At 41.0% G+C, this 12,411-nt stretch overlaps 1 protein-coding gene across 1 annotated transcript in view; it reads left to right on the top strand.

Annotated features, from left to right (window-relative positions):
* Positions 1 to 11,070, top strand: part of DOCK2 (dedicator of cytokinesis 2) — a 165,264-nt gene extending 154,194 nt beyond the window's left edge. Inside the window, exons 47-52 of the mRNA XM_051793680.1 lie at positions 1,566 to 1,703; positions 2,724 to 2,851; positions 4,488 to 4,668; positions 6,559 to 6,679; positions 7,650 to 7,792; positions 9,989 to 11,070. Coding sequence (XP_051649640.1) covers positions 1,566 to 1,703; positions 2,724 to 2,851; positions 4,488 to 4,668; positions 6,559 to 6,679; positions 7,650 to 7,792; positions 9,989 to 10,063 — 786 coding nt within the window. The 3' untranslated portion in view covers positions 10,064 to 11,070. The remainder of the gene's footprint in view (positions 1 to 1,565; positions 1,704 to 2,723; positions 2,852 to 4,487; positions 4,669 to 6,558; positions 6,680 to 7,649; positions 7,793 to 9,988) is intronic.
* Positions 11,071 to 12,411: the final 1,341 nt, after the last annotated feature.

Below are 12,411 nucleotides of genomic sequence, written 5' to 3'. Positions count from 1 at the left end.
TCCATTATCTAATCCAAAATAGAAATCATTGCTATCAATATATGGCAAAATGAAGGACTGTGAGAGAACAGGTTTACATTTTGGCCCAGAGGTAGTTTGTTAAGAAACCACAAACTGCTGAGTCCTGTGAAATAAAGATGATTTACATGAGAAAGAACTGTTTGCTGTATAAATGAGTGGGCCTAGGGGGATGTTAAGAAATAGGGAGGGTTCATCTGGAATTTTACTCTCAGAAATGAATGGCTCAAGATATTTCTAAGCTCCCTGATCTAGTCAGAGATGTCCCTGCTCCTTGCAGGGGGTTGGACCAGATGACCTTTCAAGGACACTTCCAACCCAAACTGTTCAGTGATTCCATGGTTCTGCTTCATAGATGAGAAACAGCAAAAATTAACCATTTATTCCTCTCTCAGCTTTGAAGTGAACCTTCCAAATAGCTCTAATGGATTTGTTTTGCACTGTTTTCTGAAGGTTTTTGAAGTTTCCTCCTGTTTCATTGTGATTCCTCACAGCTTAAACTTATTAGTTTAAGTTTCCAACCTTCACGGCTTTCTCCTGGGTCCTTGCCCACTGAAGGCTCTGTGTGCTGCTGCTTTCTGACCACAGAAGTACTCAGTGGATTAGTGCTGTAGATTGACTGTCACACCAGCTGGCATTAGGAAATTAAGTGGTAATTTCTACCTATCCCTGTAAACCCCTCCAAAGGGGACAATCAGATCTCTCTGCAATAGGTGGGCTTTAGTACCATGGTTTTGGAAGTTATATTGAAATTGAACTTCCATAAAATACAATCAGGTCGATGGATGGACCAATGTGTACAATGTTCATAGTGTTTGTGGGGTCAGAACACAAAAAGGAACCATGAAATCCGGGTGGATTTTACAAAAAAGCCCAAACATTGATGCAAAATAACTAAAAGTTAATAGTAAAGCAGTTAGCAAAGGTCAGTGCCAGAAGGGTAGCTAAAAGTATTTTGCACACATCTCACAAGTTGTCACCTTCAAAGGCTGAAAGGTAACAAAACTTTACAAAGTTTCTCTTTTAGAATATGCTTATTATTAATAAAACAACCTGTCAAAGTCTGCTCTCCTGTATCTTTGAAGATGAGATTTGGGTTGATTTTAACTGGATATAACCACGTTACCACCATGGCAAAGGTGATGGTAGCAAGATAATAACCAAGGAAAAGGGGTTAGAAAGTTTATTAATTTTTTAATTTGCTAAGCAAATCATTGCTTCTGACAAAGGAGAATGATTTTTTTAAGAAATTCCAGTGTGTTTAATCTCACATGAGATTAACATCAAAACACCACAGAGGAGAGGAAACAGTCACTATGAGGCAGCCAAGATTTTTCAGAGATTTACTGAACAAACCCATTTTTCATGAGCCCTTTCCATCTTGTAGTTGTTGCTCCAAGCTGAGCTCAGCAGACAAATCCATGTGCCAGTCACAGGAGGAGTTTTGCAGCTAACTTAGCAGGGACTTTAAGTGGAACCAGGGAGGGTTGTTGGACCCACTTGAACAGTCTCACTTTTATTCTTCTTTTTTTTTTTTCCCTCTTAAGATACCTTTCCTTGGGGCTGGAATTAAAATCCATGAAAGAAGAGTTTCTGACAAGCTTCGTCCTTTCCATGACCGGATGGAGGAATGTTTCAAGCATTTAAAAGCCAAAGTGGAAAAACAATATGGAACCAGAGAACTGGTACTGCTCTCCTTTGAACCTCCACCTCCATTTCTCTTTATTTAATACACATCTTGTTCTAAAAAATATATATTTTCTTTTTCTTGTGGACTGAGGGCAGCAGGAGCTGAGTTTTGTAGTCCAAGATTTGATTCAATTCTCTGGCACATCAAATGTTCCTCACTCTGGAAGATTTGGAGTATTTTATTATGAGTATTAAAATTGCAAGTCTTTTCAGCCTTATTAAGGAAGTAAAAGCAAATTCTCATGTCTGTTCTCTTGGTAACTTTTCTTAGTGGTTTAGGGCTTTGATCTGCAATTGATGTCTCCCTGTGCCAGCCACTTCCAGCTGTGTTGTGAAGTAAAACCTGTCATGGGTATAATACTATAAATATTAGTTGAGACCAAACTGAAATATCTGAGAATTGAAGGATAACTTCTGAGCACAAACTCCCCAGACAAATCTTGAAGAAAATAGTCTATCTGAGCTTGTGCAGCCCAGCAGGAACGATGTTGCCTGGGTTTTGTGATTAAACACCGGTTTCTTTGGAATTTCTTTTATATCGTTGCTTTCAGCATTGATAATTTTATAACAGGATTTAATTCTTCTGTTATGGGGGGGGAGGAAAGTAGCAAGTTTCTAACCTAAATATTGCACTTGTTGTACACCTGTAGGATGAAAAATCTCTATATTTATCTGAGTCTCTATATTTATCTCCCATGCCCCATCCTTGCAATAATTCACAGTTAGCAATATTCCCTCATGCTTGAACCCTTCAGCACTTAAAAGCAAACAAACAAACAAACAAACAAACAAAACTCTATTTGAAATTTTGCAGAGAATGTAGTCTGTGGATTGAGTCTGGGAGGTCTGAAGAGTAAACCTGCACCAGACAGAAGATACAACCACAGTAATTCATGGCAGTAAATAACCTCTCTCATGCCAAGCATTAAAACATATGTAGGATTTTCAAGACCTGCTGCAAAGGAGGTTCACACAAAGTTCTTTGATACAATGTGTTTGTCTTTTCCATCCTGCAGCCAGATTTTGATGACAAGAGAGTGGGAAGGCCGAGGTCAATGCTGAGATCCTACCGTCAGTTATCCATCATTTCACTGTCTTCCATGAATTCTGAGTGCAGCACTCCCAAGAAACCTGCTTCAGAAAGGTTGGTTATGAATGCAATGCTATTTTTTTTTTCAGTCCTGCCTTGTAAGTTTTATGGGATTAAACGAAAAGATTTTTTTAAAAGACCACCAGCAGTCTTTTCAGACTATGCCACAGTTATTTAACTGTAGCTCTCACTTCTTCCAAGCTTAAAGCTGAAAGTGTTTCAACCTTAATACACAAAATATACTCAACTCTCACTGGAGAAAAAAAAAAAAAGTGGTGATTCTTTTTCAGAAAACAAGTATTTTTAAAATTACTTTTCAAAAATTTACAAGGATCTGGGTTTTTACTGCAAGTTTCTCTTTATGCAGCTTTTAACTTAATTACCATCCTTTTGCTTGTAAAATGTAAAGGGAAGGAGAGCAACCTTTACAAACTTGGACTTTTAGTAAAGCCTGTAGTGATGTAAAAGGCCCTGCCTAATATGCTTTAACTGCAGCACTGGGAAACAGAGATTTTAAGTCTGAAAGAACAGTTACAGGGTATTAATCAGCTTTTTCATCCACGGTTTTGTTCACTTTATAAATTATTTTCTGAGCACACAGAACTTCTTCACAAACAAAATACACATAAAACTGATCTTGTTGAGCAGTGTTTGATTATGATTTTTTTTTTTTAGACATCTGATCTCCCTTTTTGGGTAATTCACTTCTTAAAAGTCCAGTGCTTTATGAGCCTAACATAGAAGTGTTTTTTCTTAAGACACCCCTCTGTTCTTACATGTTTGACCAGTTCATTTTTTAAAATTTTTTACACCCTGGGATGCCCAGGCTGCTCTTCCAGCCCTTCATCCTCCACTCCAGAAGGGTGGAGCTGCCAAACATGATTTGTGTGCTGCAAACATGCTCTGCCAGCCCTGTGCCTGTGACAGAGGACACCTCCCACAGCACCAGACAAGTCCATTTAAGCAGCTGCATCGTGCACCTATTCTGATTTGTTATGGTGCCAATTTGTTTCTAGGAAGCACAGGTCAACAAATTCACCACACTACCTGATTTGTCAATTTTTATGTTGTAAAAGAAGTTCAGTCCCGTGTTTAAAAGGCTAATTACATCAACAGAGAAGGGAGGAAAACCAGCACCAATTTCATGGGGTTTTTAATGAGGAATAGCTCAATTTTTAAACTTTTAAAAATTAGAGGAAGAGAGGAGGGAGTTGGTTTTTAACCACTGAGTATGTACATTCTTAGCCAATATGGTGACATAAATAGGAGGATGCATTTAAAACATGGCAATAAATAGCAATACTCTGTTCCACTTTGGTCCTCTTCAAACCAAAATAGCATGTCTTGCTTTCAGCACCATCATCACCACACATCAACTTGCCATGTGAGCTCTAGCTCTGCTTGGTTTAGTTCTTAAGCTAATGCACAAATCTTTAAGAAGGGATTTGAGCTAGTTTTAATATTTTACATTCTTTGCAACGTTTTAAGATGATGTCTCACTGCCTGAAGGCATCTTATTTGTATCTACAGTTGCCAGCTGAAGCACATCCTAGACTTTTTGCCAGGCTGCGCAGAAAGTCGAAGGAGAGGATGACCTGCATTTATATTTCATGGGGAAATGACATCAGAGCAGCAGTGGCTTTTAAAATATCACTCCCCAACTTGAGCTTTTTTTCTTTGGCTCCTGCAGCTTTGATCTGGAAGCATTGCTACCAAAGCCAGGGAAAGCAGAATCAGAGGAGACCGCTCCACCAATTAATCCTCATCCTGAAGTCAAGATGAGAAAGTCCAAAAAAAGAACAAAAAGAAGCAGTGTGGTGTTTGCTGATGAGAAGACAGCACCTGATCTCTCCATCTCTGACATGAAATGTGTATGTTACCGATTTAGAGTATCATTTTATAATCCATTTAGAAAAAAAAAAAAGAGGATATTACTCCTTTGCTCAGGAAGAGTAAAATATATCCCACAGAACTGCAGCTGCCTGGGGAGATGTGCAGGATGCAGAGCTGATCTGCCCTGCCATGAGTGGAACCTGTAAGGGGGGGAAATCAGAACATCCCTGGTGACAGATAACACAGCTCTGAAGCTGCGAACTCTGAGGCTTGGTTAGTTTAAAACTGTGCTGGGAGGGTTAAAGTGGCTCCCCTGGGGAGAGGCAATTGGCTGTGCTGACATCTCAGGGCAGCTCTCACAGTCAGGGCTGTTTGGGAAGTGATGAGCCCTGGACAGTTTGTACCCTGTGAGGGAACAGGCAGCTGTTCAGAAACTGCAAGATTGCAAACACTGCTCCTTAAATGTGCCAGCCTGGAGTTTGGAAGCACTGGCATCTCTCACTCCACACGTCATCTCAGTGCTTTTATTGCACTGCTGGATCATTAGGAGGACTTAAATATATGTGCCTTTATATATATATATATATATATGCATATGTGTATATATATGTGTATATATATGTGTATATGTGTATATATATATTTATATGTATATATATGTATATGTATATATATATGTATATGTGTATATATATTTATATGTATATATATGTATATGTTTTATATGTATATATATGTATATGTATATATATATGTATATGTATATATATATTTATATGTATATATATGTATATGTATAAATATGTATATATATATTTATATGTATATATATGTATATGTATATATATGTATATATATATTTATATGTATATATATGTATATGTATATATATGTATATATATATTTATATGTATATATATGTATATGTGTATATATATGTATATGTGTGTATATATAGGTATAAGTATATATATATATGTATATGTATATATATAAAGAGAGAGAGCTTAATTCTCAGGAGAATTTTCTTTTAGTATAGAAATAAATGAGCAAATAATTATTGTATAAAATAAATAAATGATGAATCAAATAAACAAATAACTATATAGGGCTTGTGGACCAAGTCCTGTCACAATTTAAATGTCAGGCAGTAACAGGTTGTTGAATTAAATGGAGAGAGCATAAATAGTTTGATCAAAAATTTTTTGAAAGGGGAAATGAAGTGAGTAGGAAGCTAGGATTCTTTGGGGAAACAAGGAGGAATTTCTGGAAGATTATGGTTGTCTCACACTAAATGTCCTCATGCAAAAGAGAGATGTAAAGCACAGTCATGCTCTGAGAAGCATTGCTATACAAATCCAAAATATATTAATATACAAACCCAAAACACATTGGTATACAAACCCAAAATACATTGATATACAAACCCAAGATATATTGATATACAAACCCAAGATATATTGATATACAAACCAAGATATATTGATATACAAACCCAAGATACATTGATATACAAAACCAAGCAACACCTTTGGCTTTTGATTCAATTAGATACCCCAGACACTGAACTGTGTGGATTTCATGGAATATTGAGTTACAGGAGCTTCTTTTGCTCACAACAGCAGAGCTGGAAATGTTAATGCAATGGGGAAAACTGTTTTCAGAACTTCATTTATCTTTGCAGATCACACTCAGAGCTGTCTGATGGTATTATGGCAAAAATAGGGTAGGAATACCATCCTACAGTTCCAGATTACTTCTGTAGCTTTTTTAGAGTAATTCTTTTTTTATGTAGAATGAGAAGTATTTATCTGCCTATAAATTACCTGCAAAATTATTGCACGTTTTTAGCTAGTACATAGTATTATACCTGGGCCTAACTCTCAGTTCATCATTAATGTCTTTTTTTATTTTATGTTATTAAACAGCTGTCAAGGAAATACGAGTTCATGAGTGACACCAACCTCTCAGAACACGTGGTGGCACCTCAGAAAACATCTGTCCTCAAGCAGATGAGCACTGTCAGTCGTTCTATGCCCACAATCCCAGGTAAGCTGCTCTCCCTGGGCTGAGAGTTCTGCAATTCTTGATCTGGTGGCGAGAAAGGAGCAATCCAGGGTTTGCTCCAAGCAGGGCAGGCAGCTCCCCCCACGTGCCTCTGGCACAAGGAGGACAGTGAAAATGTGTGCTGTGTGTGGGGCTGGGCTGCTACAACCACACTGGGCTGGCCATGCAATGGGAAAATTCCACAAGTGTCGCTTCTGGAGCTCTGAATTTCCTTCCTTGTGCAGTGTGGACATTCCTCCTGCCTGAAAGAGGAGAGGGTTATTCATGTTCCCTGACTGGCAAGGTCTCACGTGCAGAAACAAGGGCTCACAGCCTAGGGCAGTGTGTGGAACAGGAGGGAGCACTCAGTACTTTGTTTTGGCAGATGAACATCCCCAAAGGTTGCCCCATAGCAGGGTTTCTCCTTCTGCTTTTGAAGTTGGAGAGGAATCCCATAAACCTCCCTGACAGCAGGAGGAAGGGGAAACAAGAGAACATAACTGCCCACTGGACAGATGGATGGTGGGATGAAAGAAAAGGGGAAAGTGTGACTGAAGGTGGAGCTCATCTCTTGGCCAGGGTGCAGAGACAACATCCTCCTTTACCTCCTCCTTCCACAGCACATCCCATTCCTCAGCCTGCACTTCATCTCTCCCTCTCACTGTCCCTCTCTTTCCAGATGTCTGAAACAGAGGTTTAGCACAACACAACATGGCCACTTCTTTGTCACTTATTTACCTATTTTTAATTCCTTGACCAGATTGGTTTTTGGTTTTTTTCCACTATTCAGTTTCAATCTAATGAAGTTTAGTGTTTCCCCATTACTAATTTTTGTATTCTGAGGATACAGTTAGACTAAAAATGCCTCTTTTTTTTTTTTAGTGAATGCATTATTTTCAGTTCTGCTTTGTCTTACACTCTGACTCTCCTTTTTTGGTTTTGTTCTGTGCACCCAACCTGTTTCTGTTCCAAGGACTAACTCTGTCCATCAGCACAGTGGCACCCGATGAAACTATTCCCTCACACAGGCTGAGCCAACCAGTGTTCCCTTCCACCTCAGAGGCTGACAAGAAAACCTTCAAAAAGAAGAAGGTGAACCAGTTATTTAAAACAATGGTAGGTCCTGTGTGTTTAAGGAAAAACAACAACAACAAAAAAGTGTTCAGAAATTCTCTGCTATGAAAATTAAATGGTTTTACAATAAGGTAGGACCGTCAGTCAAACTTTGCTTCTTTGTTTTTATTGTTGTCGTCAGAGAGGGGGGTGGGAGCTCAAGGTGGAAGGCAAAGTGGCTGTGGCAGAGCTTCCAGGGGTAGGGATGTAGGGATGCAGGGATTTAGGGATGCAGGGATGCAAGGATTTAGGGATGCAGGGGTTTAGGGATGCAGGGATGCAGGGATTTAGGGATGCAGGAATGCAGGGATGTAGGGATGCAGGGATTTAGGGATGCAGGGGTTTAGGGATGCAGGGATTTAGGGATGCAGGGATTTAGGGGTGCAGGGGTTTAGGGATGTAGGGGTTTAGGGATGCAGGGGTTTAGGGATGCAGGGATTTAGGGATGCAGGAATTTAGGGATGCAGGGATGCAGGGGTTTAGGGATGCAGGGATTTAGGGATGCAGGAATGCAGGAATTTAGGGATGCAGGGATTTAGGGATGCAGGGATTTAGGGATGCAGGAATGCAGGGATTTAGGGATGCAGGGATTTAGGGATGCAGGAATTTAGGGATGCAGGGATTTAGGGATGCAGGGATGCAGGGATGCAGGAATGCAGGGATGCAGGGATTTAGGGATGCAGGGATGTGCATCCCTGTGCAGTTCCGCCTCTGCACCACGGGAGGGCGCGCGCGGCCCGCGATCCCGGCGGTGCCGGCACAGGCGGGGAGCGGCGATTCCCGGGGGGATTCCCGGGGGGATTCCCGGTGGGATGCCCGGTGGGATGTGTCGGCCCGGGCACGGGGCGATGGCACGGCAGGGAGCTCGGCACAGCACAAACCTGCTCCTGTGAGCCGGTTCCTGAGCGCAGAGCTGCTGCTTTGAAAGCAGGGACTGGCTCGCTCAGGACAGGGAGCTTTCCTTTAAAGTGGGGGGGACCTTTGGCTGGTTTCTGTGGAAATGTCACGAAATTAAAACTGTTGAATTTAACGTTGTGTTTGACAGCCAAAAGGGAAAAAAAATGTATATTCAGTGCAGCTGTTAAGATTCAGAATTTGAAAGTTTTCCTGTTTTTTCAGGTAGGGAGGGTGACTTTTCACAGAATCACAGAATGTCCTGAGTTGGAAGGGACCCACAGGGATCATCCAGTCCAATTCTTGGCCCTGCACAGGGCACCCCAACAATCCCACCCTGCCCCTGAGAGCGTTGCCCAAACCCTCCTGGAGCTCTGGCAGCCTTGGGGCCGTGCCCACTGCCCTGGGGAGCCTGGTCAGTGCCCAGCCACCCTCTGGGGGAAGAACCTTTTCCTGAGATCCAACCTGAGCCTGCCCTGACACAACTCCAGCCATTCCCTGGGGTCCTGTAACACAGAGATCAATACCTGCCCCTCCAGTTCCCTCCATGAGGATGTTGAAGACCCCAGTCAGGTCTCCCCTCAGCCTCCTCTTCTCCAGGCTGAACTGACCTCACCCACTCCTCATACAGCTTCCATTTAATTTAATTTTCTGGGACACTTGTAGTATTTTATACATCAATTCTGCTGATCTTTGAAAACAAACCATTTTTTTTTTTTTTTTTCCCTCTGGGGAATAGGTTTCATTTTCATCCATTACTTTCTGCAGTCTTTAAAAAAAAAAAAATAATAAATTGATAGTGCCTTCAGGGACCATAGAGCAATATTTGGGAAAACCTGCATTTAAATGTGTTCTTAATCATATTTTTCTGGTAGGAACAAGAATAACCCATTAATTTGAAGTCTATAGTATTTCACTTACATTCAATTTATCACTTGCTCTTTTCAGACTCAGGAGTTACAGCTTTGCAGCATGATCTCATCCACTCACTTTTAAACCTAAATAGCACATAAAATAAGGAGGACAGAATGTCCTTTCTTACATGATGGAAAAAGGACTAACTGAAGCTAAAAATTCATTTATGAGGTGCTTCATAGCATGCTTGGAGTCATGTGGACAGGTTTAAACACAGGTTTAAGGTTTTGCAGAATAGGGAAATTATTTAAAACATCCAGGATTTGGTCAATGCCTTTTTTTTTTTTTAAAGCTACAACTTCAAGCCACAAGCTGGTAATTAATATGTGCATTACTACATCAATACAGAGCCACTTTAACTCCTGGCAATCTGCTTGTGTTCCTTTGCAGCGCATTTCCAGAGTTCTGGAAGATGGAAAGCAGTCTGTGGAGCACCATTTCAAACCTTCATCTACAGATCTGTGATTCACTGCCTTACAAGGCCACTGCTCAGCTGAAAATATATATACAGACATATATTCTATTTTAGAGCACCATCTCCTCTAAAGAAAGGCACCGGTGGCTGATGGAGAACATGAACAGCACTCACGGGCTCTGACACTTGTGCTACAGATACAGGAATAACATTTGAAGAAAATACTGCAGGATGTGTCCACTGGGATGTGGGACAGGAGATTGTTGAGCCTCTGGTTATCCAGGTCAGAGGGACTGGTGTGTTCCCCGAGGACAAAGCCTGTTCCTGGGCAGTGAGATGTGCTGAAAGGCCAATGCAATGCTCCCTGGGGGATGTGAGGCAGGTCCTGCCCTTCCCAAAGAGCAGGGGAGCCCTGGTTTTCTGTAACTTGTGCAGACACACCCCAGCTCTCTTTACACTCTCTGGCAGTGTAGTCAAGGCAACAAATGGCTCGGCACAAAACAACCACTGACAATTTGCTCCGTGGCTCTGTCTGGGTTTCCAGCCCCCGGATCCCTCTGCTGCTCCCAGCACACTGCCCTGTATCCTCGATCTTCCCCAAGGCTGTGGCACCATATGCCTGAGTTATTTTCAGAACAGCAGCTCTAGTGTTTGAAAACGTGCAAGAGTTTATTTACACGTGTACAAATCGACGTTACATCCAGCAGTACAATGAACAAGAGCTGCATTTTCTGCTGTTCAATAAAATGTTGAAAGTCTGTTTTATTTGCCTCGAACCTTTCTCCCTAAAATCTCCAGGTATCATCCTGTGAAAGGTAATGGTTTCTTGCTGACGTGGAATTCTGTGAGTGTAAGTTCTCTGCTTTTAAATTGGTTTTCTGTGTCTTCCCAACTCCTGAGGTGGAGTTGGAAGATGATGCTTCGGTGGTGTGAAGCTCCACAGCACTGCAGGTCAGCATCTTGTTACCTGTCAGTTCTTTCTACAGGCAGGTAAGTTATCCAAATAGAGGGGTTTCTAAAAGATTAATAATTTATTTCCTTCACTCATCCCTTTATGTTTCAGACACCTACACTGGTCTCTATAAAGTAAGTAAAATATGACCACGTATAGAGTTGTGGGTGGGGGAGACTGGCCTTGCTGCCATTTATATGGATACAGGAAAGGCAAAGAAGTTGAAGTTATTCCTTGCTGAGAGTTTGAACCAATGGAAAGACATCTGAAGTTTGTTCCAAGCCTATTTCTAGTTAGTTTCAGAGTGAATAATTAACTTTATGAATTTAGATTCTCTTTGCAAGTTGTCAGAGTGAAGCTGTTGACAGGAGTAGTGATTGTTTTCTGTGAGAGGTTTGAAATATTCCCCATTGGAATGAACACTGCACCAAGAAATACTTTTCACCAGAACAACCATAGGCAGCAAAATGGGTCCAGTTTTAACACCAGCTGCAGAGTTTGGCATGAATACTGACAGACTTTGTGTTTCATTTGCTTTTCACAGTGACTTGACACTCCTGCTGAGGAGGCACAGAGGAGGAACAAGGTTTTCCAGGGAAAACCCCTCTGTTTAATAAAGAAGGTTGTCTGTGAGCTGCAGAAAGTGAGAGGTTGAGGTGTGTGTGTTTAACATCTGAGGGAAGAGGAGGGAGGGTACCAAAGCTGGCCTTCAGTATTATTTGCAGGTACCTGGAAGATATCACACACCAAAAAAAAAAGCATTTTAAAAGAAAAGAGCTGGTTCTGTTGAGAATGAGTAAGAAAAGGGTGATGTAGCAACTGTTTATTCTTTGTCAGAACACCTGTCAAAGGTTAACCTTTGCATTGTATCTTGCAGCTTTGTTTGCAGGTGAGTGAAAAAATAAGAGTTTTACCTCAAGCTGTTATTATGAATTGTTACTGAAGTGGTGTGACTCAAAATAAAAAAGTATGAAAAGTGGGAGTGAGGTGAAAGCCCAGAAACCAATACCAGGAAGGCAGGAGCACGGTGTCCAAAGGAAGTTTGGTGTGGAGTGTTAAGCCAGTGGTTCATGATTTATGTTTGTGTTTTACTCAGGTTTAATACCTGATGGAGGGTCTAGATTTGCACTTAATTTACTAAATATCAGCAAAAATTGTATTAGTTGTCCCACACCACAGATTGGCCTCTGCTTGCCAGCCCAAGTTTCAAGCCTGAAATCATGAAAATCAACCAGGAAAACCAAACTCAGGAAACCAAAATTAATTAAAAATAGCTGTCAGGAACAGTTTCTAAAAAGCGTGGATGCTGACATTTAGTCCAAATAAACAACATAACATGAAGGACAGTTGATGCCCTGGGATAATAAACTGCCAGTATGGCAATCTGGCAAAGTTTGGTTAAAAATATGATTTCTGTCACAACAGGCCTTTAGCTCATGTGTGCAG

Source organism: Manacus candei, unplaced genomic scaffold, assembly GCF_025592945.1.
Source record: "Manacus candei isolate 608988 ecotype Guabito, Panama unplaced genomic scaffold, ASM2559294v1 h1tg000037l, whole genome shotgun sequence".
In the NCBI taxonomy this organism is placed as follows: Eukaryota; Metazoa; Chordata; class Aves; order Passeriformes; family Pipridae; genus Manacus; species Manacus candei.
Note: the sequence above shows the minus strand (reverse complement) of the source record. Positions and strands in the feature narration are given on the sequence as shown.